At 41.4% G+C, this 27,207-nt stretch overlaps 1 protein-coding gene across 1 annotated transcript; it reads left to right on the top strand.

Moving 5' to 3' along the window:
- Positions 1–552: 552 nt before the first annotated feature.
- Positions 553–25,738, top strand: timm50 (translocase of inner mitochondrial membrane 50 homolog (S. cerevisiae)). Its single transcript, XM_088346379.1, has 11 exons — positions 553–796; positions 3,336–3,501; positions 5,363–5,394; positions 12,198–12,219; positions 16,291–16,349; positions 16,414–16,533; positions 18,018–18,122; positions 19,077–19,175; positions 22,850–23,006; positions 24,125–24,231; positions 25,267–25,738. The coding sequence occupies exons 1-11, from the start codon at positions 593–595 to the stop codon at positions 25,363–25,365; spliced, it is 1,170 nt and encodes a 389-aa protein (XP_088202505.1). The 5' UTR covers positions 553–592; the 3' UTR covers positions 25,366–25,738.
- The last annotated feature ends 1,469 nt before the right edge of the window (positions 25,739–27,207 follow it).

Genomic DNA, 27,207 nt, shown 5'->3' with positions numbered 1-27,207 from the left:
CTTAATTTCGAAATAAAATATCTCTTTTTACACTTGGACTTATTATGTACACAGAAGCCCAACAATCGCCAATAAATCTGTACTCTGTTTTACTCTTTTTCTCATTTAATAATCATCGAATTGATAGTTTTTAATTTTCCTTTTTATTTCATTATTTTTATTTTATTATTTGTATTTCGCGTGCGTACAATCGGCCAATTAAACAGTTAATAGCTACTCCAGTCATATTAATTGACATTTGATTGGAATGCAACGTTTATGGTTTGAAAATTATACATGATATAAAAATAATATATTTTTAATTGTGTGTTGCTTAAATGACATATAATGTTTCTACGAGTTTTCCAGAATGAATTGAATGCCTTTTAATAACTTTTGGGACGTTGCCCTCAACCAACATGGCGGACTTGTTTCGCAATCGAAGGACAAGCTCCTCCTTGTTTTCGATTGGCCAAAAAGTACGCCCGTTCCTTGGCCGCCACCATTTTCATTGGTTATATCAGTTTTCTGTCACACGCTATAGCCAATCGGCTGCTTTTGTCCTCTACGTAGAAGCGGAAGAAAGCTTCGCGGCGTGCGAGTCTCGTCCAAGATGTCGGCGACGTCCGTGTTCCCCATGTGTGCGCGAGCGAGCCGGAGCCTCCTCCGGTTTCGCCGCGGGGTGGCGGGGACTTCCCTGCCGGCCGCGACGGATGTCCTACGCTCCTTGTCCACGGACAAGCCACCGGCGGGCCAAGAGAGCGCCACCGGCGGTTTGGCCCAGGCTATCCTAAAGCAGCGGCTCCAAGAGAATCAGGTGAGGTGCGCTCCATTCGCTCTCCGGGTCCGCGTCGTTGTGATGGGAAACGGAGAATGAGGTTCAGTTTTGCTTATCGGTGTGTCAAGGTGTATTAAACAAGCAGGCACACCTGCATGCTAACTTTTTTCCTACGTCTTTTTGGGAAGAAAAAATGTGTTTTTCCTCCTAAATTGTCAAGTAAACTGTGTCGATAAACCTGCTTACGATAAGGAACGAGTGCTTAAAGTTCTTATGTGTACTATATAGTCGAAATGAAGCTTCAACGTGAGTTTGCTACTGCTAGCATGCTAGCTGTCATTACCACAAGTCTTCACTTCTTGGGCTTCTAGATCACATTTGTCATTTTCGTCTTTTTTTCCCATGGCTGCTAATGACCTCTTGGTCAATACGCGACACATGTCATATCAGCAGGACCGTTGCAAGGTCGCGGGCTCAAATGAATGAAGGGAACTGACGTCAAAAGTGTTTTTCTTGCACCCGCCACGCGGCTGCAATGTCCTTGAGCAAGGCACTAAAGTAAACTTTCCGCAATCCTTAGTTCTTGGTGTTTTGCAACGAGTTACAGTATTGGTCTCAGTCTGGTTTGCCTGGAGCACGGTTGCAGACAGTAAAACCTTTTTGGAGAGTCATCAACTCATCCCTTAAAATCAAATGATGCTCTCTGCCCAGTCTGAAGGATGGCCAAGGGACACTATTATCCTCACCTCCTCTTGCTAAAGGGCCCTTATTAGAAAACCAGTTTACAGACACTTCGTTTCTTAAACTTGAGCCATCACGGCCTCAAACCACCTAAAACCATAATTTAAAAAAACACCTATTTATTTCTTTATTATTGCACAACGTTGCTGCTCGTTACTGTTGTTTTGATGCACTTACAAATGAAGGTAGTCTACAAGCATTAGTTAATTGTAAACTAGGTTCCCTTCCGTTTTTATCAATGACAAGAACTACATTTCTAATTCTTGATATTCGAAGGGTTCCAAGCCCTCAATGGATTGTCAAATATGGTGGAATAACTCTTCTGTATTGGACCGTAATATTTCTTAGCAATCCTATTTGCCAGTATGTCTCCCAAATATTTCAATATTTCAAATCTGGTACAGTAGATATGGGTTGTGAGGACTAGAACAGGGGTGTCAAACTCAATTATACAGAGGGCCAGAACTCAAACCACACCTTTGGTCACGGGCCGAAAAGTATAAATATTTATTGAATACACTAAAACTTTCCTTTAAAAAAAAATAATAATAATAAATGCTTGATGATTGCTGGGATGGGCTCCAGCACCCCCGCGACCCCACTGAGGATAAGCGGTGCAGCTGATGAGATGAGATGAATTTTTAAACAGTCAGGCATATTATTCCAGGATAAACAAACTTAAACATCAAATGAGTTAAAAATCACTGCTCTCCATAAAAATCTGTCAAAACTATAAAAATGAAAATATGGGAATATTGGGAATTTGCTTTAGTGAAAAACATCTTCATATTCTTCTTGAACTCTTCAACTTTCTGTATCTTTTCTCTGGATTCAAGCTTTTTCAGCTTACTCTGAAGTTTTGTCTTGTGGTGCCGTTTTACATGAAATTCCTTCGTTACGGCCACAAAATCTCCACAAATGAGACACACGGGTTTACCAGCAATGTCAGTTAAAATCATTTTCTCTGCCATTGTGGTTTTTAGTATCACAGTATAATTTGAAAGTTATCGGGGTTTCATAGTCCCGGGCCATTATAGTAGATGTATATAAAAGGATTTCACGGGCCGGATATAATTGTACGCTGGGCCGGTTGTGGCCCGCGGGCTGTGAGTTTGACACCTGTGGACTTGAACATGAAAAGAATTACAGGCATTGATCAATTTTTTTCTAGTGACAGTAAAATTAAACCTATAGTCCATTTTTATTTGAATTGTCTTTATTGTCATCGGTCGCAGTGAACATTGTTTACGACAAGATATACAAAGAAAAAAGAACAAATATTTATTTTATATCATTTATATATATTTTTTTTTACATTTTATTTTTACACATTTTTTTTCTTTTGTCTTGCTTTGCAGTGAGGGAGTCTCCAATTGTGTACTGTTGTATATTGCCAATAAATAAATAATTATTCATTCATTCATTGTTTTGTTTCCAAAATCGACTACATAAAACCTCCGTCCATCCATTCTCTGCACTGCTGATCCTCAGTAGGGTCGCGGGCGGTGCTGGAGCCCATCCCAGCTATCTTTGGGCAGTGGGCAGAGAACACCCTGAACCGCTTGCCAGCCAGTCGCATAGCTAGAATTGAACCCTGGACCTCCGCACCGTGGAGCTGCGCTAACCACCTACATAAAACCTGTTTTTATTAAATATTTACTGTTGGTTTCATCGAATCAGCGCGTCAAATTGTGGTACAGTTAAGAAAAGGAAAGATACTAAAGAAATTGCTGATTACAAATGTAGATCATGGAGCATTCAGGTCGAATACCATAAGACTGGGCAGAGAGCATCCCATGATTTCTTTTTTTCTGACGCGTGATCTACCGCCATGCAGAGTCAGCCTCCCACCGCCAAGGACGACCCATCGACATCCGGCGACGGGGAACAGAAGGCCGGCGACAAGAAGCAAAAGGAAAACACGGCCTACGCCAAGAAAATGGTGCTGAGGTTGGCGGGCCTGATGGGCTTGGGTGGCGCCGTTGGCATGGTTTACATTTTTGGTGAGTGACCGGCAACGTTCCAAAATGATTGTTCCGTTCGATTGGGTTGCCGTGACCGGGCCTTGTCTTGGCGCCTTCTTTTCTAAATGCACCCTCGAATACGTTATCCAGTTTGAAACGGCTAAGACGATAGGGTCACACATTGCTATTGTCAATAAAGTCAATGGTTAAATGAGAATATACCGTATCCTGGTTCTTATTCCTAGTATAGCGAGCATTTAATAGGAAAGGATCCGGCTGAGGTTCAGGCGAAACATCCAATGTGGATGACTGAAATCAAAAAATATTTCCAGTTGAGTTAGAAGAGTCAAACAATTAGATGTAAAGAGTCCTTGTCTTGCGCAGGTAGTCATCATTGTTGCTCAAATCCTAGCCAACATCTCTTCTTGTCGCTTCTATTGTTACATTTTTTGGCATTTTTAAAAGGGAGTTATCCCTCGCTTTAACGCAGTCTACCTGAACCTCGCTATCTAAGTGAACACGAGGCGGTGTAACTCTGGGCACAAAGATTTCTATCTGCCGCAGGGACATCGAACTTTTGGCTTAGGGTGTGACGTCATCCACGCCGCTGTTGCTAAACTATAACACAGCACCCCGAGGCCATCCTGTTCATCTGTTAATAAACAACAAAAGGATACTGCTGGAAGTGTTAATTCCCTTCGGGGATGAATAAAGTAACTATCTTTCCCGCTTTGGCTACTTCCGTGATTTTCATGCTGCATTCTGATTGGCTAGGCAGACTTCCCGCTTGTTACTTCGATACAGTCGTTATTTGTTTAAACAAAATGTTTATACAGTATTTCTATTTGAAAAATGCTTGAGCTTGTATAAAAGATTTGTTCTTTGATTATAGTCTTTAATAAAGAATTTTAATGATATATTATGTGTAAAAAAACAAAACAAGGTATTACTATATACAAAAGCTTTTAAAAATTTCCTTTATTGCCTTCAATATGCGCTAGTCAATTTTATAGCTCAGAAATCCTAGCCACCATATCTTATATCGTCGCTTATACTTTGCATTTTTGCACTTTTTTCATTCCAAACGTTCATTTTGTGACAAAAATGACCATGTCTTTTTGGAATAGCAGCGATATACCATTTTTGCATTTCTTCACGAATACTAATTGACTACTGTTGGGCCCCACTTTCAGATAGATCGATAGATAGATAGATAGATAGATACTTTCTTCATCCCCGTAGGGAAATTCACACTTCCAGCAGTATCCTTGTGTTAATAATAATTGTGTCATGGCCAACCCAAATGCCCAAACAAGTATGGCACCTAAGTTTGTCCCTCCAGATGAAAGAGGCCATGTCACTCGGGTCAGGGTGACACAACACACTCTTTTGTTCAACAGCTTTCACTGGTTTACCCCTGCCGCATCATACGGGTGCCCAGCCCATCCTTAAGAACGCGTCCACTATCCTTTCACAACACCTCTCCATTCCTTTCTATCACCAACAAGAGCTCTAGCTTCCATTATATTTCGACCTCTTTCCTGCAGTACATTCATAACACCATCCATCCACGTCAATGGCGCCCTTCCTCTCGGTCTCCTTCCATTGACTTCTGCTCTGTAGATCCTCTTCAACATTGGCTCCTCATCCATCCTCTCCATGTGTCCAAACCAACCCAGTACTCTCTTATCCACACGCCTGCTCAGTTCCACGACTACTCTAGTTCTGTCTCTCACAATTTCATTTCTCAGTCTATCCAATCTTGTAAATCTTGTGTTGAAAATAAAATAATAATAAAATAAATTAAATAGAATACAGAAATACCCAATATTATGTGTTGATAAAAAGCATTTAAATAGTGAACATCTCATATTTGTTTCTCGTTTTGTCTCCTTTTCAGGAACCAACTCTGTGGACGAACAAGGAAATCAGGTAGGAGGCACACACCTTTACTCCTAAATACTTCAGGGAAACGATAAACGGCATATATGACGGGAAAAAAATCATCGCTGTGCTTCCTAATACGCTTAAATAAGAAGAATCATTTCAATTCAAATCATACAAAAATGAGACCAAGTATATACAGTATTTTGGGAGAGTATCCATCATTACCTTTTTGGAAAGTTTTTTCTGGACATGTTGGGATTTTATTTGTCTCTTTCAACATTTTGGGGTTTTCAGCCCCTGCACGACACAATATCGCAACATTTGGAATACAAGAATCTACCTTTATTGTCATTGTTACAATATGGGTTGAACATATTGTGACAATGAAATTGGACGTGGCACTCCAGGTTCACATTTTACAGTGAGGATAGAAGAGAACAAAGAAGATGTTTGTATTGACCTTTTTGCAGGCTTTGTTTTTCTCCGTAGGGGGGTGTATGAGGGGGTGAGGGACAGACAGAGATGGTCAGATCCAGCGAGGTGGGGGGAGGGGGGAAGCTTTGTACACATGTTTGATGTTACTGTACACGCGGTCCAGTGTTTTTCCCCCCTGGTTGCACGGTCCACGTATCGAATGCATTTGGGAAGTACAGTCCTTAAGCATGCCCGATTAGCATCCGGTGGAACGTAAACTGCAATCACAATGACCGCCGTTGGCTCTCTCGGTAGATAGAAGGGTCTAGTGGTCAAATATGACACGGTATCCCGTTGACCTTGATTTTCGGATATTCTCTGAAACCCAAAACTGCGCGTCTTTATGACTTTTGGACGAACGGCCGCTTTTGTCCCACGCGTCCGAGACGCAACAACTCCGTATGGAATCTTCAAGGCCGGTCGTCGGCAATAAAGAGGGGGACGTCTTCAAAGGGCACACTTCTCGCAGACGCCTTTTGTCCACAGGCTTCCTGCCTGCTCGCCTTTGAAGCTTTTGCTCGGGAAAATCTAGATAGATAGTTATTCATCCCCGTAGGGAAATTCACATTTCCAGCAGCATCCTTGTGTTGAAAAATAAGATAGTAACAAAATTTAAGAAGTAGAATACAGAAATACCCAATATAACGTGTCGATATAGGGAATTTAAATAGTGCTACGGAAAATGGACACAGTCATAAAAATAGGGTAATATGCAAATATGGGGGTGGGGTTTAATATGTGCTTCTACTCCCTTGGGTGGAGTTATAGAGCCTCATGTCATGAGGAAGAAATGATCTCAGTCCGTCTGTGGAACGAGAACAAGGCGCCTTTTCCCATCGTGGCCGTGCGTTTTAAGGACCGGGAGTTCGATCTGCCCTTTTCAGCGAAGAACACCTGAGAATCGATCTTCTACGGAGCGCACCCATTCACACCGGACTTGAACTCTTGCTTGTGTGGACCTAGCGAAAGAAGACACAGTCTTAGTGGGTGGGATACATACCAGAAGCCCTGAGAAATGGAATAGTCTTTATTATCATTGATATCAAGGTTGAGAAATATTGTATGCAACAAGATGAGACATGGCACTCCAGGGTAAAAATGTAATGGAGACCCTAAAGAAAAAAATATGACTGTCAAGTTATTTCTATTTGTATAGCCCTTTATCACAAGCTGTCTCAATGGGCTGTACACACTATTATGACAGCACCCCATGATCTAAAACCGATATGAGGGCAAGGAAAAACTCAAAAACATCAACATGAGGTAAATGAAGAAACCGTAAGTGCTGACTTTGAACCAGGATAATGGGGTGTACTTTAAGATGGTCACCCACTGAGCAGATAGGGCAATAAGGTCCGTAATGGACAAAAATATTTATAACGTAGTATTTAGAGACCGGCCAGAGTGAGGTGCAATGGGAGAATACTGCATCGCAGCAATGATACAACGTATACTCTGAACGCAATACAGAAATAAAATTTTGATGTCTTTCAGAGTCTGATTTATCTCCAGAGTTGTCTCTGTCGTCGTGCTGATTTGGATTTATGTCTATGTTTTGGTACGACTTTGTTTCCTCCGCTCTTTAACCTTCATCTCTGGTACTGTGAATTTTTGACCAGCTGCTCAATTTTTGTGAAATTCTGCATGATTTCGACAACAACTTCGATTTCGAAAGAGGCGTCTTATTCGGAACGTTTCCTCTTCACAGCTCGGGTTAGTAATTAATCATTAAAATGTGAAGAAGTCTAAATGAACACTTTATAACTGTAGATGGCCCTGGGATATATAACAATTCTTTAACTAGGGATCGACATATATGGGATTTTCAGGGCCAATACCGATTATTGGTATCAAGAGGAGGCCGATAACCGATATTTGGAGCTGAAATTTGTCCGCTGTTAAAGATTGTCATTAGAAAATTTCAATAATGCAGAAAGAAACAAAGAATATTTGTTATAAAACTTAAATGGGAATTGAACTTATCGTATTTGTTGGTGATAGGAATGAGTGGAGAGGTGTTGTAAAAGGATAGTGGGATGTTTGGGCGCGTTCTAAGGGATGGAAAGGGCACCTGTATGATGCGGCAGGGGTAAACCAGCAAGAGCTGACAAGCCCTGCTGTTGAACAGAAGAGTGTGTTGTGTCACCCTGACGAAAGCATGACCAACCGAGGTGCCTAACCTATTTGGGTATTTGGGCATTTGGGTTGGCCATGGTCCCAAAAATGTTTGTGTGTGTTTTTTTTTTTTTTTGGGCGCTATTTTTTCCCCTTTTATTTTCTTTGTTTTTGTGTTCGTGTTTGTCTTGCTGTTGGTCACCCCTCTCCAGGGATATGACCAAGGTAGCTAGATAGATAGTATTTGAGAAAGTCTAGGCAAGTAATTTCTATATTGTGACTAAAGAGACCGTATATGTCTTTTGGGTGAAGATATGTGGTTACATTTCAAGTTTTGCGATATGTTCCTCTGATCCATCCTGGCGCAAATGCAGTAACAGACGACCAAGACACATTGTGCATGACGTGCACCCAAACTTTGAGCTCTTTTTTTAGGTTTTTTAGGACAAGCGTCATTAGCGCACGCAGACTTCCTGGCGGGCACACTTCTCACCCGGGCGTCAAGAGCGTCTGCGTCACGCTTTTGCGTCCCGTCGACACACTTTTAACACCGACGGGGCCTTTAATGTGCCTCGCCGGTCCGACTCGGAGGTCAAACCTCGTTTACGGACGAGCGGTGTTCAAACTTGGGGCTCGGGCCATTTCAGACCTGGAAGGAGAGAAGCAGAAATATATTGGCTTGACAAACTGCCACGCTATTTGCCAGCCATTCTTTCCGCTCAAGAAAGTTGGAGAAGTAAGCTTTGTTTTTGTGCCATTCCATACATGCTTTTGACATTAAAAAGCACTAGACTTTCAGAATGATCAAGTCCAAATGATCTACCCACTTAAAAAAAAAAAAAGGAGATTCAAGAACAGTCAAACGTTGATTAAAAAGCATCCTAATGAGTGGAATCAAATGCTCGCTATATTTCACAATGCACTTGAATGAATTATGTGTACAATAACTCAATTCAAGTCTTTCTTTTATTGCCAATGTTTTGGTCCAATGATGCTCCTTCAAGAAATTCGCATTACTGTACTGCTGTAGAGTGCAGTTCTGTTCTCCGGGAAAAAATACAGTGTAGTCAAACTTAGTAAATCCTTACATTTGCTGTAATAATCAAAATTCTAACATATACCTAAATAGTAATTTAATCAACACTATTTTTTCTTTATTTATTTTGTAAGGCATTTTGATATATCCCTATTTTCAGAGATTTTACAATACATTAATGTAAAATTTTATTTGCACTCTTAATCTTTAAATACTTATTAAATCAATCCAATTTTATAATTGTAATGAATTGCACCTTTTGGCGACAACATTTGGAGTTCTCCGATTGGTTACTGCGGCGTGAGCAACATTGACTTTCATGTTCACTTGCTGCTTTCACCACTAGATGGCAGTGTATCCTAACAAATTCTAAGCATTGAATACTTTTCCATCATCTACCACTACAACCTCTGTGATCCACCAGTAGATGGCACTCTACTTAATGAGCACCCCTGCACTGGATGTTATCACATTCTATTTTTATGTGCGAAATGTCTCCAGAATATTGAAACCGGAAATGGCAAACTTTTACCGGAACTGAAATCCCTTGCCTAGAGATAAAGCAGCTGGGGACTACAAATTCGGGTCCAAAGTCTAGATTTTTGTTGTTGTTGCTTAAATTTGAAAACGATACATTTTTGTTGTTTGTTTTCAATGGTCATGTCTTGCTCCGTCTTACAGGAAGGGAACTGTATAAAAACCAAAATGTTTCCGTACTTTGGAGTTCAAATGTTTGGGCGCTGACTTGAATATAATTAAAAACACTAGCTCAAGTGTATATATAAAAAAAAACAGAAATACACCACTGCCTTGAAATGGTTAAGTCCATTTGTTTCCTAGTAGTGCTCTCGCTCCTCTTTTGCTCGGCTAATGTCACTTGTGGGGGAGTCTGTGGAGGCTCTGTTGTATTACATTGAGAATATGATATTATGGAAGCCCATTCAATTTTAGAATAAAAGACCCTTTAGCAACATATTTTAATTAAAAACGTTATCATGATTGAATTAGACACGTGATATCACTTGAAGGAAAATTAAATAAAGTAATTTTAACCAGCCAGGCTCTCCGGGTGCTCGGCACCCGCCAATGCTCTGAACCCTGTTTTTAACGCTTCAAAGTTAAATTTGGGTGAGATTCGTCAATATGAGGTGCAGTCTTTTTTTTTTTAATGTCCAGCAGAGGGCAGTAGTGCGCATGGGTCATTCATTCCTGCTGTGTTGAAAGTACTGCTCTCCCATTTATTTTATTTTTATTTACAATTATCCCCCGTCTTAGCATGCTTCAAGAGCTCCATACTTTTTTGAAATCATGCAGATGATATTGACTTAGTCGTCTTTAAATTTGACGGAGCTGTACGGAACGGACAAATGTCTGATAAAGTTCAGCATTGTCAAGTCATGTTCCCTTGTTTGGCCCCTAAAGGATTTACAGACTATTATGCCATCCCCTGATCTAAAATCTACATCAGGGCAAGGAAAAACTCAATCCTCAATGAGGAAAATGAAGAGTTCCAGGATAACCGGGCTGCAAATCCGCATACTATACACATACATCATCAACTTGAAATATAGGAAATAACAGAAGGTCTGGTTGACAGCTTCCTGAGGACATCATTCGCAAGCCATAGGATAGAAGTGTGTCTTAAGTCTAGATTGAAGAACTTCCACTGAGGTTGCAGATCTTATCTCTGGAGTGTTCCACAGCACCGAGGCCTGGACAGAGAACGCTCTTAAGATCACGAGTAGACCGTTTTTCGAGTGAAGGTTTGGAGCTGAAACAGAGAGGGAAATTTAATCCGAAAGATGGAAGCATGATTTTGTATAACACCTTCAAATTGTATCTGAAACTGACAGGGAGTCAACGGATGTCAGCTCAGGGTCATGCGATCAAATGTCTTGTCTCAGTTCAAATCCTGCGAGAAGATGTAAAAGCCGTGGAAGCTCTTGTGCCGGTCACACTCGGGAGAGGCCTGCTGTTACGGGGGTTGCGGGAACGCGTACCCCCGCCGCTCTCGTGCCGAGGTGTCGACGAGCGTTTAACGGCCTCCTTCTCGCCTTCGTTTTCTTTGGTGTTCCTGCCGGCCCTTGAAGTCTTGCGCCGCTTTCGGCCTCGGCTATCGAAAAGTCGCAACCTTGAGCTAAAACTTTGCGCGGGATCGCTAATGATCGCAAAAAGTTTTTATTTCATGTCATCTTATTTTGAAAGAGCAAATCAAACACCCTTTTTCTTTCAACCCCTATGTGTTTAAAACGGTACATTTTGTTTCCAAAACGGGATGATTTAATTTGCTTCCTGGAAACATCCAGACACATACAAACTCAAGTATCTAAAAGCATTTCAATCATGAATAAAGCCAAATTCATTTTAAACTATAATGCATTGTATTTACTATATTGTTCTCCAGTTCTGCCATACTTAACATATTGTGCAGAAGTCTGGGGCAATCATTACAAAAGTTGACGACAGCCCCTTTTTATCCTCCAAAAACCTGCGATTAGAAGCATACTCATATTTTATTCCTGCTGTCCAAATGATTAAAATTGGATGATTTAGTCAAATGTTTCACTGCACAACTGCTATTTAAGGTCAACAAAAACCTAGTGCCAGAAAATATCCATAAATGATTAATTCGGAAAAAGGGAAATGATAACTTAAGGGGCTGTAGTGGATTCATAATCCCAAAGGTGAGAACCACCAGGAAAAGTATGTGTGTGTGTGTGTGTGTCTGTGTGCGGAGTCAAACTCTGCATCAAACACTCAAACCTTTTCGACTAATTCACATGTAAACCAATATAGACTCTGGTTTGTGTTCTTCACACGACGTCACGGCTCAGGAAGTCGAAGACGAGACAGACTCTTCAATGCATTCTCAGAAAATAATTGGAATATACCGATGACATATATGTATGTATATAATATATAGATGTGCAAAAAACATGTTCTATTTTCTCACATTTTGTATGCTTTACGCCTCGGGAGTCCCTTTAAAAAACTAAAACTGTTGCTGGAAAATCATTTTAAAGGTTTTCTGCAGTGTGTCTTTGAGATTTGTGGATGAAAACAGTGCCTGGAAAAAAATTGGCAAACATTGCCCTAGCATACCAAACATTAGAGAAGCATTTGTGTGGCTGTTTGAAGTCTTTCTCCAAACGCGAGCACTGTTGATCTCAGTTTGGATACAAAACATTCTTGTAAATGTTTGCTCTCTCTCTCTCTCTTGTAGATTTCCGATGAATTCGACAAAGGTGAGTATGAGAGAACTCTTTCCTTTTTCTTACTGTCAGAAGTAGTTGCAACTTCTACTTTCATAATATCGTGGGTACTCCGGTTTAGGGTCGCAACAACTCATCGATTTAAAAGGGTCGGCATCTCATTGGATTGTCGATTTGTCGCATCATGTTATTCATAAGTCACTAAGCGTGTTAAATCAAAACAAGTAAGTAAATAATTGTGAGCACTACACAACTATGTTGTGAAGCTGAGAGTGATACCACTTTGGTCCAGCAGAGTACGCTAAGAATTTTTTTTATATAAAAAAGTTATCTTGCATTTTTTTCAAATCTATTTTTTCATTCGACATTGCATCATTACGAACAAAATGGGCATGAACGTTTCAACTCAAGTGTTTCATCATTAAACATTGTTAATAATGTTCAAAGGAACCGAAAGTGCTGCAGAAGTACAGAGAAAACACCCCACAAATGAAGTCACTAAAATTAATAAAGTAAAAATAAAAATCATCAATAATAATGACAAGGGGTAGATTCTTAAGCATATAATAAATAATCTTCATAATGGGAATCTTTTTAATATTCAAACGAGAAAACAATTTGCTGACATTTTGTACATTTTTGATATTTTTTGTGGACAAATAATTTGCAAAACATAATTAGGAATGGGGAGCAGTGGTTGGTGCGTGTGAGGCACAGTTCTGAGGTCATGAGATCGAACCTCTTGTGTGGAGTTTGCATGTTCTCCCCGTGCTCGTGTGAGTTTCCTCCGGGCACTCCTGTTTCCTCCCACATTCCAAAAGCATTGCATGTCCGGTGAATTGGCCGGTCCAAATTGTCCCTAGGTGTGAATGAGCGAACAAATTGTCTGTCCCTGTGTGCCCTGCGACCAGTTGAGGGTGTCCCTAGCCCAATGCTTGAAGATGGTTGGGATGGGCTCCAGCGCCCCCGCGACCCTACTGAGGATAAGCAGTGCGGATAATGGATGGATGGATAGATAAATTGAAATGTATTGCTATTTCTTTGTAAGACAAGTCCAAATGTAATATGACCTTTGATATTTGTGGTAGGAAAAGAGTATCTTACATATTTGCAGGTGTCTAGCATCTATTGATGTGTGTTTTTATTGTCAAGTTAATTGACAAACCCTTGGATTTTTAAAAATGTTCTATATTATAGTATACACTCTGTACACTATTTTTCTATCAGTCCAAAAATACAATATTTGAATAAGGAAGAGGAAATTAATAATATCTTCAAGAAAACAATTTATTGAAGAAATTATTGAGCGATTCATTGATTTTGAAAATAATCGCTACAGCCCTACGTCTAGTTTTGCAAAATAACATTTGATTTGCGTAAATTTGGCAAGATATTTATGTCTTTGTATGACAGTACCAAAAAGCTGTTTTGATATTCACTTTGACCATTAGAATACTGCATGCAAAATAGACTGAATTTGTGTTTGTGCACGCCTATCTTCCGTGACATCAAACTGGGACCCTGAACTGATGCTTTGCAGTGCGTCTTGAAGCGCTTTCATCCGCTTTGTCATTCTTTTTTTGCGCCATTGCATATTCCCGTGTACACAAATTGTGTTTGCGTGTTTCCTTATGGCCGAGGCCCAAAAATCAGAGAACGTTCCTGTCGAGTGATTCTGCTTCTTGTTGACATCACCCACGCACACGTGGCCAAAATGGGGAAGCGGATGCATGAAGGGGAAGGGGCGGCAGGGGGGGACACACCACCCACAAACATGTCCAAAAATATGCCATCGCTTTTTATTGTCATTGAAACTGACCATTTCTCACATGTCATCGTTATCTTTTTATAGTTTTATTTGAAATATGTCTGACGAAAAGATCAACTGAAATAATGAAGCATTTTCAAATAATCCCCCTCTCCAAAATATGTTTAAACAACAACAATTAATCCCGACATAACATTTTTCTTGAAATTGGATGACATCGTGAACAATATCTTATTGCTCTCGTTTCTAATTCCTTATCACGGCCCCTGATATCGAATTTTTGGATACCAATTTCTTTCAGACTCGCACAAATACCCAAATCTCTAGTCATTTTGCATGAATTTATTGGTAATCGACTCTTCATTTAATTTTAGGATGATATTGATACAGATACCTGATATTGATAGTCGGCCAACCCAAAACAAAATACATTAAAAGAGGCTTCATATGGACACAATAACTGGTACTATTTGTCCATCCTTAATCCATAGCGCACAAAAGACTGATATCATTTCTGATGCCTGGATTCAGTACTTGGTTATCCCTAACCGGTGCTTCAAAGGCGGATTTTGATATCCAGTAGACACCGATATCTGGAATTGGTACTTGGTCATGCCTTACTGATACCATCAAAAGGTCTGTTATCCATATCAACATCAATACCTGGTCTTGGAACTCTGCCATCCCTAAAGAATATTACCACAAAAGGCTAATATCAATATTAATACCAATGAATAAATGGACTTGCTCCCTCATATCTTTCAGATTGAATTTCCCCCTATGTTCTGGTCCAGAGCCTTTGCTCTGAAAGCGCTGGTCGACTCGTGATCCCCAGAGTCAAGAAGAGTCTGTAATGATGATTTGGAATAGTCTTTAATCTGTCCAGCCCTTTGAGACTCTTTGTGATTAAGGGCCAAACAAATAAATATGACTTGACTTGGTTAATGACTTTTTCCTTGCCCTCATGTAGGTTTTAGATCAGTGGATGGTGTCATAATAGTCTGTAGTTTGCAGTGATCTGTGCAGCCCTTTGAGACTCTTTGTAATTAAGGGCCAAACAAATAAACATGACTTGACTTGAGGTTTTTGAGTTTTTCCTTGCCCTCATGTAGGTTTGAGATTAGGGGATGGTGTCATAATAGTCTGTAGTTTGCAATAGTCTGTGGTCTGTGCAGCCCTTCGAGACTCTTTGTGATTAAGGGTGTCACAAATAATCATGACTTGACTTGACATGACAACCTTGTGAAACATTGTTTGCAACCACATTAGACATGAAACTCTAGGATAAACGATATAACCAGGGGGGAAAAAAATGAGGTCAAAGAATGTATAGATAAATAAGCACAAATATTTAGAAGGTAGTGAAGGAGACTGATCAGAGTTGTAAGTGTAATAGCTTTTCATGATATATGGAGGTGGAGTCAGCAGCATCTACTGTGACCCCCTCACAACTTCTCTAACTTTTGACATCTCGAAGTGCGGCACATGGCTTCTCTTCTAAATATGACGACAAAAGAAGTTGAAAATGCAGGAATAAAACGTACTCAAAATGAAAATTACTCTAAGTATACACAAAGCAGTACATTATCCTCCAAAACGTGCAATTAGAACCATACACAGGGAAGGATATCAAGATCATACTCATTTTATTCCTGCAGTCCAAATGATTAAAATGAGATGATTTAGTCAAAATTTTCACTGCACAACTGCTATTTAAGGTCAACAAAAACATAGTGCCAGAAAACATCCATAAAGGGAAATTATAACTTGAGGGGCTGTCGTCAATTCATAATCCCAAAGGTGAAAACCACCAGGAAAAGTATGTGTGTGTCTGTGTGCAGAGTCAAACTTAGGAACTATTTACAAGACCAGATCAAACGGCGTCCAACGATTCACTTGTTCAAATTAAAATACAAAAAAACATTGAGTGATACGAGAGATTGGGAATAGTGCGTCTAGAACTATGGTTAACTTTGTTATTGTTGCTATTGTTATATCATAACTGTTATTATTATCATTACAATTGTGGGGAAGATGATGGGGTAGGGAATATAAGCATTTGCTTCTTACTACCATTTATCGAACAAATCATGTAACGTTATTTTGTTGAGTTATTGTTTTTGTTCTGTTTTTATTTTGAAATTTGAATAAAGTTTTCATTCATTCATTATGTCATAAAAGATATATATTTGGGAGGATTTAGTCACAAAGGGACCCTATTTTTATATTGGTAGTACTTTTACTTTTTGTTTAGTGGGTTGCGTCTGGCCCACGGGCTTTATTTTGCCCACCCTCTGAGTTTGACTGAAGTCAACATGCGGTCTCTTATTTTTCAGAGCCTCCAGTGGTCCAGCAACTCAAGAGGACGGTCAAGTACTTCCAAGACTACCGGCAGGTGAGTGAAACGCAGACGCGCCGAACCATCCCCAAGTTCCTCACCTCCGGTCTGACGCCCTCAGATGATCATCGAGCCCACCAGCCCCAAATTGTTGCCGGACCCGGTCAAGGAACCGTACTACCAACCTCCGTACACGCTCGTCTTGGAGCTCACAGATGTCTTGCTGCACCCGGAGTGGTCGGTACGTCCTTGACACCTTTCTAGTTACCTAGAGAGAAGACACGGATGAATTTTTGAATTTGTAAGGAGAACAGGGGAGGACTGTATAAAACCCTCCGGATGCTTTCCCAAGCTCTCCCTTTTTTCAAATATCCTAGTCAAGTCAAGTCACATTTATTTGTATGGCCCTTAATCACAAGATGTCTCAAAACTGCACAATTACACCATAACCTGATCTTAAATCAACATACAGGCAAGGGAAAACACAAAAGGTAAAAAAAGAAACCTTGAGAAAGGGCCTCGTTTTGAAACACCCAGACCAACCATTGAATAAATGTGTAAAATACAAGATTGTGATCAGATTTAACAAAGGTACCAGGTAAGGTTTCAAGCTATTATCTCGCCTGTTTTCCAGCTAAGATGCCCTCTGGAATGAATTCAGGCGAGAATAAAAACCTTCTATTTCTGTGTGTTCCAACTCACATTACTCGATGTTCGTAACACTGCAGAGCGTTACCTTTCACAAGAGACCAAATCTGTCCATATTCTCCAAACGATTCCACGACAACATTCTATTTAATTTTACGGAATTCAAATCTATCTCTATTGAAGCTGCAATATATGTTTGTTTTGCTTGAATCGGATCGCCGCTTATAAGCAGGATTGGGATCTTGAAGTCGGACCGGTTGAGAAACAGATTTAAACATGTTCACATTTTAAGCAGTAAAGCAAAAAATGGGTTAAATAAATAGACTACAATTAGACGCCAATTATGACACATTTTTCAAGACTGATATCGATGGAAAGTTTTACGGTTGATAAAAAAGGTGTTTCTCACGCTTGGGAATTAATGATCAAAAAGTAGCGTTTACCAAATTTTTTGAATTGGTTATGACTCCATTAACCAAACACATCCTATATTCATCCAACAATTATGCGTGCTTGTTTCTTGAGAGAAAAAAATGACCAGGAATGCCTTTCACACGGGGGCGGGTGTTTATTTTTCTTAACAGAAGAACTAAGTGTACTCCATCAGAAGTAGTGACGTTGGAGTGTGTGGGAAGCCTCCTTCTGAAGTCCTTTAGCTTGCTCTCATTGGCTCACGTCTCCCCGCAAGATGGCGTCTCGGCTCCTCCCACGGGCGTGCCAAGCGTTTGTTTGCGTCCAACGATCTCGCAACACAGCGCCTCGTCTTCAGCAAATCCACGAGTCCTGTTATCCAAATTTCCTAGACCAAATATGATGCATTTCGAACAGCCTGCCCTGACATTGAACTACAGCCCAGTCAGTGAATATCTTTATTGCGTTTAAACTGAGTCAATCGTATAAAATCCTTTATAAGTCAAATGTATAAAATCCTTTACTATAAAGTAGTGTTTAAAATAATGCACGCCTATATTGAACAATGTTTTTCTTTTTATTCAAATCAAAACTGTTAGTGAACTACTATAATGCCCAATGTCCCTTTGAAGATTTGTTTGTGATGACGAAACCATTCGTTCCCAGCTGGCGACCGGCTGGCGCTTTAAGAAACGACCCGGCATCGACTACCTCTTCCAGCAGGTGGCGCCGCTCTACGAGATCGTCATCTTCACCGCGGAAACCGGCATGGTGAGACCGGATGCACGTTGTTGACAGTTTTTTATTGCTTTTAATGTTGAGCTATCGTGGCGTGCCGCGGTGTCGCATTTATTGAGGACAGGGGTGTCCAACTCATTTGAACTCAGGGGCCACACGATAGAACAAACATTCTGTCGGGGGCCAGACGAGCAGATTAAAGAGAAAAAAAAAGAGAGATAAAGAAATAAGAGGGAGGGAAAGGGAGAGAGGGCAGACAAAGAAAGAAAAAGAGAGAGGGAGAGAGCGTTAGAAACAAAAGATAAAAAGTTGTGAAAGGGGGGGAAAGAAAGGAAGAGGAAGAAAGAAATCCAAGGAGAAATAGTAAGACAGAAGGAGAGAAAAGAGAAAAAAAAGCGTGAAGGGTAGGAAGAGAGAAAGAGAAAAGGAAGTTGGAGCAAAAGAAGTTAAAAAGACACTGAGAGAGAAAGAGACAAAGAGCAACAAAGGAAGAGAAAGAGACAGAGTGGGAGAAAAGGGGTGGAGAAGAGGAAGAGAGAGGGAGATAAATAAATACAAGTACAGTGACTTTGTTGGAGGCACCTGGCTTTGGCAACATCAAGTTGACCTATTTCAACCTGCGGCTTGTTTTTCTCTTGCACTTCTCTGAGTGTTGTCTCGCGGGCCGGATTCACTCCCTTAGCGGGCCTGACCTCGCCCGCGGGCCGCCCGTTTGAAACCTGTGCTTTAGGATGTGAATTTCTTTTCGAAATGGCCTCGAAAAACCTAGCGAGATGCCCTCGAGACCAGAGAACCGACGGGTAGCCATCATCTGGAGCTTACTGCTTCTTTGAGATGGGGAGCTTGGTGGCTGCTTTCTTCCTTTTTGAGTCTTTCCATGTCCTCATCCAAGCTTCAGACCAGGGGTTACGATTGTGGTCCTCAAAGACCTTGGAGAGTCCGATCGAGGTCTGGACAGAAACACGATTGGACTTGTGTGCGTTGCAGACGGCGTACCCTCTGATCGACGGCATCGACCCTCAGGGCTTCGTCCTCTATCGTCTCTTCAGGGACGCCACGCGCTACATGGACGGACATCACGTCAAGGTGCGTACCCATTATGAGTATGAAGAGGAGACCCGTATTCGCTGTAAATGCTTGAAATTGTTATTTGTGCAAAAAGAATATTTGTTGTAAACATTTCGATAGCTCCCTGAAACATTTGACTGTAAATCGATCCGAATTTTGACACGACTAACAAGACTAATCTTTCATTTAAACAAAAACTAACAGTGCAGGATATAAAATTACAACTCCTATCCTGGAAGAAGGATGACCTCATGTGGGGTCCCTTCTCAAGGTTTCTTCATTTTCCTCATGTTGAGGTTTTTGAGTTTTTCATTGCCCTCATGTAGGTTTTAGATCAGGGGATGTGTCATAATAGTCTATGGTTTGCAATAGTCTGTGCAGCCCTTTGAGACTCTTTGTGATTCAGGGCGTCACAAATAAACAGGACTTGACTTAAATAGCCACCTGATTTTAGATGTATAAAAGTATCGGTTTAATCGACATGACTTCAATGAACTTAAAGCAAGAAGTGCATTGAAATTTAAACGTAGCTGGTGAATTGAAAACGGTGGGCATTTCTGTTTGGGAGCCAAATTGACAAACTCATGTTATGGTAACAGCTCATCGCTCATCCTTCCACTTTAGCGTGCGTTGCATGCTCTCGCTCTGTCTCTGTTTGTGTGTCAATCGCTCTCTCTGTGTGTCTCTCGCTCTCGCTGTCTGTCTGTCTGTCTCACACACACACACAAGCTTGACTAAACCAACTCATGTTATGATAAGAGCTAATCTATCACTCTCCACCTGAACATGCTTTCCTAAAACAAGTAAGCTACACTTTTTATCTCTTAATCACACAAACTGACTTTTAAAAATTTCAATATCATCAGCAGTCTCGATTCACAGGCATGTTGAGGGTTAGCAGAGCCGCCGCTGTTAACTCCGCCCTAACCTCGTTCTCCCTGCTTCGGTGGTTCTGCCCCTCGGTCGCTTATCCAATCGGAAGGTGCGGGCTAGAGGGAGAGAGAGGCTCGCCTGTATCTGAGCCTGAATAATCGGCCTGTCGAATGAATAAAAATACAGATACCGGTGGCGATAATTGGGCTGCCCGATAAACGGTCGACCTCTAGACGGAACGCGTTTCCCGTTATCGCGCGACGATCCCTTTCCAGAAAGCTCGGCGAACCGGCCACATCCTTCTATTGTTGGTCGCTCGCTCGGCCGGCATCCTGCCAACGAGGCGGAGGAGCGGCCGATACCTTGGCACCGCCGGTTGGCCTCGCCCGCGGCAAAATGCTGCGCTCGGCAAGAAAAGGGATCGTCTTATCCGGCCTCCGGTTCTAAAGTCCTGCAGCGTCAGCTTGTCGGATGATCGCTCTCTAGGAGTCCATTCTGTATCCATCACGCTCATCCTGATTTATCAAATACCCCTTATCGAGTGACTCGCTGTCCCTTTAACTGTCAACATGGTGTCATTGTTTCAGTTTTCTTGGACCATTTTGTCTAATATCGATACTGGAGAGGGTAAAGGACAAAGCGCTTTTCATTTGTGTCCTTTCCTTTTTGTCCCTGGAGTCCATTTTAAGTCGTTGAACTTTCCTTATGTGCGCAAACGGTGTGTAATATGTGGGGGGGGTGCTGACTTTTGCTGCTACACGAAGAGGATGAGCGGACTGTCGAGCAAAAGCCAAACCAAACATCAAAGATGAATGCCAAGCCTGAGTCCCTTTAGAAATAGTCTTGTTGCGGACTGACTTTTGTTAAAGGAACACCGTGTCATTTTGGACCACTAGAGGTCACTGTTGTGTAAGTTACAGCGAGTGCTACGAAGCACGAAGGAATACACAAAAGCGACCGAAACGCACCCGTTTTCTTCTCATGAATTGCATTTAGTTTACCGGTATGAAAGATGCCGCCCACGGGGCCGGATCAGGCCCACGAGAACACAGAAGTGTCCGGGGAAAAATGAGCTGCGCTTTAAAAATGTCCATTTGATGACGTCGAAGCCGGGAACCGCTCTCTCGCACCGTTCATCTCTTATCTCCTCTTTTTAAAATGATTTTTCTTTTGCGCTTTTTGTTGTGATGGCTTAGCCAGGCACAACGCATTACCAACAGTGCTAAAAGCATTATTGTAAGAATGATGCCAATTGCTACATGTTAACAAGTTATGCTAACGGCTAAATGCTAACTGCTTCATGCTAATGGATACATGCTAACTTCCCCTCAAGTTAAAAATGACATATACATCTCAATGAGTTTAAAACCTTGATGCCAACAGTGACATGCAAACAACCGGGTTTATATATATACACCGTCCTGATCCATCACAACTCTCACAATTGCCTCAGGAATTGTCTAGTTATTGTTTCTATTTTTTTTTTAGCTCACTGTAATGGGAGTTGGCCTTTTGATGAAAGGAATAAGCTCTGTTGAAGAGTTAGAAGTCCATCACTTTAATTATGTTTCAACTCTCATGTCAAATCGATACACGTTGTTAAAAAATCCTCCTTGATATACTTCATGTATTTTTTCTAAATGTTGTTTTTATTCCCAATGAAGTGATTTATCGCCATTGAGAAGTTCTAAACAATAATCTGCTTTAATCTTAGTTCGCTCACATTTGGCTTATTGTGAGTAAATGTGTCCTTTTCAGGGGCTTGAGCACATCTGATGGACCCTCCGCTTATTCCGCATTCGAATGTTTACGGCTCTCGGGTTTGCGGAAAATTCCCCTTCGGATTTAAAAAGGGACGTTTTTTCCGGTCCCTGAAAACAAAAGTTGGCACCAAAATCGGGAACATGGCTTTTCCTGTTGTTGCGCTGGAAGCCTTTTTCAGCACTTTCACATTTGACTGAATGGAGGACCACCCGATATTCCCTCTCCTTGCTTTATCCACATGAAAAGGAAAAGAATTCCTTTCAAACGGAGCTTTTTCTGTTATTTGAATACGACCGCTTTGAAAATTCCGCCCTTATAATTGAAAAGGTTGCATATTATATTGAGTCTATTTTCTAGTTTTTCTGAAAAAAGAACAACAACATACTAATTGACACCAATTATTATCAATAATAAATAATTAATTAATAATAAATAAATAATAAAATAATTAAAAATGAACTAATTGACAATTAAAGGGTCCTAATGAACCTTTCCTTTTTTCTATTTTCTATTGGTCTTTTTTTAAAGTTTGATTTGATTTCTCTTATTCATATTTCACTGTTTTTTTCTCTTCCAATATCGTCTTCATTATTTTCGATCAAATTTTTTCCTTTTTATTTTCTTTTTCAGTTTTTTTTTTTTTTCTTCTCTTTATTTTCCTTATTTTTACATTTTTATGTTGATATATTTTGTTTCCTGGTGAAGGACAGGGCAAACTAACCTTTCCTTTTTTATTTTATATTTATTGGTCCTTTTTTTTAAGATTTTGATTTCTCTTTCAATATTGTCTTCATTATTTTGTTTCTAATTATTTTCCTTCCTTATTTTTCCTTTTAAGTTTTTTCTTTTTCTCTTTAAGTTTTCCCTGATTTATTGTCCTCATTTTAATTTTTTTTCAGTTGCTATATATTTTATTTGCTCATGAAGGACGAGGCAAAAATGAGACGGCAAATTGCGCAGTCCGGTCCCTCGGATTCTCTGTAGTTTGTATTCTTGCGCAAAGTCCATGTCCCTTTAAGAGCGCGGTGTTGACCGCGCGGAGGTCTCTGTCCCAGGACGTGTCCTGCCTGAACCGGGACGGCAGCAAAGTCATCCTGGTGGACTGCAAGCGCGAGGCCTTCAGCCTGCAACCCTTCAACGGCGTGGCCCTCAAGAAGTGGGACGGAAACTCCGACGACCGGACGCTCTACGACCTGGCCAACTTCCTTAAAGGTGAGACTCGGGTACCGTGAGCGCTGAGAGGATTCGCCCCTTTCCTTAATTCTGTGTTTTATTTTGGCATATTTAGCACACACACAAATATCATCAAAGTCATTTGAATAGCACCCAAAGAATGACTAAATGCACTTTCCAAATGTCGATTCATTATAGTAAGGCACCAAAGCAATCAAAACCCATCTGGCCCCGTGTGAACAAGTCATTGCACGATTCAAGAGCGCTTGAGTTTGAGGGCACCCACTGAATGCCAGATGTTCTCCTTCATGATCTTCTGGTAAACACCAGAATTCATGATTCTGTCCACCGCAGCGAGTTGTCCTGGTCCTGAGGCATCAAAGCAGTCCTAGACGATGACAATGCCACCACCATGCTCTACAGTTGGCATCATGTTTATGTCAAATGCCGTGCCTTTTTTCCGCCAGGCTGCGCACCTTCCATAAGGTTCCATTTTTGACTCATCAGTCCACAGAATGTTTTTTCTTAAGTCATGAGGATAATCAAGATGCTTATACTCAAACGTGAGACAACTTTTGATCTTTTGTGAGGGTAGTTTTTTTGCTTGGGAACTCTTTTATGAATGCCAGGGAGGCAAAGCCCGCAGTTCTTTGGATGCGCCATTGTCAACCTTGGAGTCCTCTTATTTGGTCGACGGCTCCTGAAAAGTTTTGTCACTGTTCCCAAATTTCAGAAAATGGCTCTGACGGTGGTTCTCTGCCTTGGGAATGGCTTTGTGACCTTTTCTGAACTTTTCTAGTTTTTGCTATGGAATATCTTTGGATCGTGGCATGTCAGTTTTGTAGCCTATTTCATTTTTTTCCAAGAGATTCGATTCTAGTGAATTCTTGATTCAACACAGCTGGCGGTATCCCATTTTTCTGAACTCGGCGTTAGTTGCTTTTATTTTAACGAGAGGGCGATAACTCTCACATAAGGCCAGATAGGTTTTGATTTATTTGTGTCTTAATATTCAAAATGATTGTGATATTCTGAATGGTTCGATGACTCCAAACCTTTTGGTGAGCGATACGTATGCAAAAAATAAACCCGGATCTAGTGATATTCCCGGCACGCGGAGCGCCCCGTCGTCTGACCGTTTTCCCTTTCCCGCTTAGCCATCGCGACGAGCGGCGTGGAGGACGTCCGCTCGGTGCTGGAGAACTACGCGGCGGAGGAGGATCCCATACACGCCTTCAAGTGCAGGCAGGCCCAGTTAGCCCAGGTACCCCACCTTCCTGCGTTTGGGTCCCTTCGAGTCCTAAAAGCCATTGGATTTGTTCCTCTTTGAATAAGGCCTTCCTTTGCATGCAAATGCTAATGCAGTCATCTGTTGAAATGGTGATTTTATTTGTTATTCTTTACGGTTAAGGCTATAATGCGACGTGCCACATCATTTAAACTTGATGACTGAAGTGGCAGGCCATAACTGGCCCCCGGGCCGGACTTTGGACCTGCCACAATATGCATTTGAACTCAGGACAGAGGCCTTTACTTTGCAAATGTTTCAGAATTCTGGTTTTAGGCAAAGTGGGGTCACGTGGCATCCAGCATGCCACTATCCTCCATTTTGTATTTTTTTCCTCCACAAAATATCATCTAAGAAAGAAAAATAACTCTCATGGATTGAGAAGAAAATAAACAGACCAGTAAGAAGTAAATAACAACCGAAAGAGTTGAAAGTTGGAAGCGTTTTTTTCTCTTTGTATCCATCTTTTTTTCTGTCTTTTTTTTTTCCATGACTTTCGCCGTCTCTAGCTTTCCGTTTGTGTCTATTTCTCTATCCTTTATCTCTCCTTCACCATGTCTTTTTTTCCCTTTATTGCTCTTTCTCTGTACATCTGCCTCTCCATCTCTTTTTCACTTTTTCTGTCTCTTTCTCCTGCTCTTTCTCTCTCTCTCTCTCTCTCTATTTCTCTTTCTTTCCTTCTCTTTTGCCTTCTCTTTCTCTGTCTCTCTCTGTCTTTCTCTTCTCTTTTTCTCCTCTCTCTCTCTCTCTGTCTTTGTCTCTGTCTTTGTCTCTGTCTCTTTCTTTCTCTCTTTATGGCTCTCTCTTTGGCCCTCTTTCTCTCTCTTTTTCTCTGTCTTTCTCTCTCTTTCTCTCTGTCTTTGTCTCTGTCTTGCGCACTCTCTCCCTCTCTCTCTCCATTATGAACTAAAATGTTTGAGGGGTGTGCTGACTTTTGCTACAACACGAAACCAACATGTGGAGTGATCCGCAGAAAACCGTAAGGATGATATTTGCAAATTGTGTCTGCAGGAGGAGGAGCAACGGGTGGGGGAGTGGTCACAGCAGAAGAAGGCGGGGCTTTCTATCGGATCCCTCGCGTCACGATTTTGGCGTTCCAAGCAGCAGTGAGCGAGCGAGCGAGCTAGCAAGGAAAATAGCAAGCTAGCTAAAGAGGACGCTAGCCAGCTAGCATATATCCGCGGTCGCCCGAAAAACATTTTCTCCTTCCTGAGGGAGGGGTTTACAGCAACATTGGCCCCGCCCCCTTGTGGAGCACACACCCCCATCGGATATTCAAACTGTGGCTCTCCCGTCGGAACGACCGCCGACGTATCGCCCGAGACGAAGGACGCCGAAGACGAGACGACGGCCGTTCTTCGTGACCACTTTTCTTGTAGACGTGTTTTTTAATTTCATATTTATGAACTCATCTTTTCTTTCCTCTTTGTTTTGCCTCTTGCTTGTACATAACTCTGCTATTAAAAACAACTTGAGACACTGACTTTGATTTGGGGGCTGATTTATAGTCGATATTTCAATTTCATTCCGTATTCAGAAGGATGTTGTGCAAAATATTCATGTATATTCCACTTATCAATTTTTCTTAAGTTGTTTCCACCACTAGAAGGGAGTACTTGATAAGACACACTGTCCCTCTAACACCGCCACGTCTCATCCATCAGAGCTCGACGCTGCTGCGGCATGTTGTGGCAAAATGCGGTACTGCCCCGAAAATGTTTTTTTTTTTTTTTTGTTTTTCCTCCACTCTGTCAAAACGAGACGTGTCCACTTTGAAGACGATTCCTCATTCGGACGCTCTAGGACGGGGCTAGCCGTCTCCATTGAGCTTTTGGGGGTCATGACTAGAAAAGTGAGAAAGGCAAATATATAGTGAGAGAAAAAGGGTGTAAAGGATACAGAGAGAAAAAACAAGAGATTGAGATAGAAAGCAAGAATAGAGGGAGAGAGAGAAAAGGGACAATGTCAGAGTGAGAGAAAAAAGGCAAAAGGGAGACACAGAAAGGGAAAAATAGCTGAGTAAGCAAGACAAAGCAAGAAAATGGAGGGAGAGAAAGAAAAAAAGAGAAGGTGTGAAAGAAATTGTCAACATCTATAGCACAGGTGTCAAACAGGCGGCCCTTTAAGGGATTGAATCCAGTCCGCGAGACAACACTCAGAGAAGCGCAAGAGAAAAACGAGCTGCAGGTTGAAATAGGTCAACTTGATGTTGCCAAAGCCAGGTGCCTCCAACAAAGACACTGCACTTGTATTTTTTTTTTCGCTCTCTCCCCCCCCCACCCTTCACCCTTTTTCTCCCACTCAGTCTCTTTCACTGTCTGTGTCTCTTTTCTCTCCTTCTGTCTTTCTATTGCTCCTTGGATTTCTTTCTTTCGCTCCCTTACTTTCCCCCTCTCTCACGACTTTTTATCTCTTTTGTTTCTCACGCTCTCTCCCTCTCTCTCTTTCTTTGTCCTGTCCTCTCTCCTTTTCCCTCCCTCTTTCTCTTATTTCTTAATCTCTTTTTCTTTTTCTTGAATCGACTAGTCCGGCCCCTGACAGAACGTTTGTTCTATCGTGTGGCCCCCCGAGTTCAAATGAGTTTGACACCCCTTATCCATAGTGTGTGTGAGTGTTGCTTTGGCGACATCAAGTGGCCACATATCAAACTGCAGCTCATTTATCTCTCGCGTTGGCCCGCGGGTCGCACGCGAGACACCTCGGCTTTAGGAAAAAGGGGGAACCCAAACGTTTTTGTCAGTTTCCAAGGCGGAAATGACGAGCCGGACGTCTGTTGTCATGGCAACACAAAAGCCGTTAATCGGCGCAGCCAAATCCATCAGCGGCTAAAACGGAAGGAACCCTTCGGAATGGGTTTTTCGGCTTTTGCCAAATGTTTCCATTGACCTTGACAATCCCTTCTCTTTTTTTGTGAGGGTTCACACAGGAACAGCGCCACACTTTACGACCCCA

Source organism: Urocampus carinirostris, chromosome 10 (assembly GCF_059441175.1).
Source record: "Urocampus carinirostris isolate Australia breed hairy pipefish chromosome 10, RoL_Ucar_1.0, whole genome shotgun sequence".
Classification (NCBI taxonomy): Eukaryota; Metazoa; Chordata; class Actinopteri; order Syngnathiformes; family Syngnathidae; genus Urocampus; species Urocampus carinirostris.
This window is presented reverse-complemented; position numbering and strand designations above follow the sequence as displayed.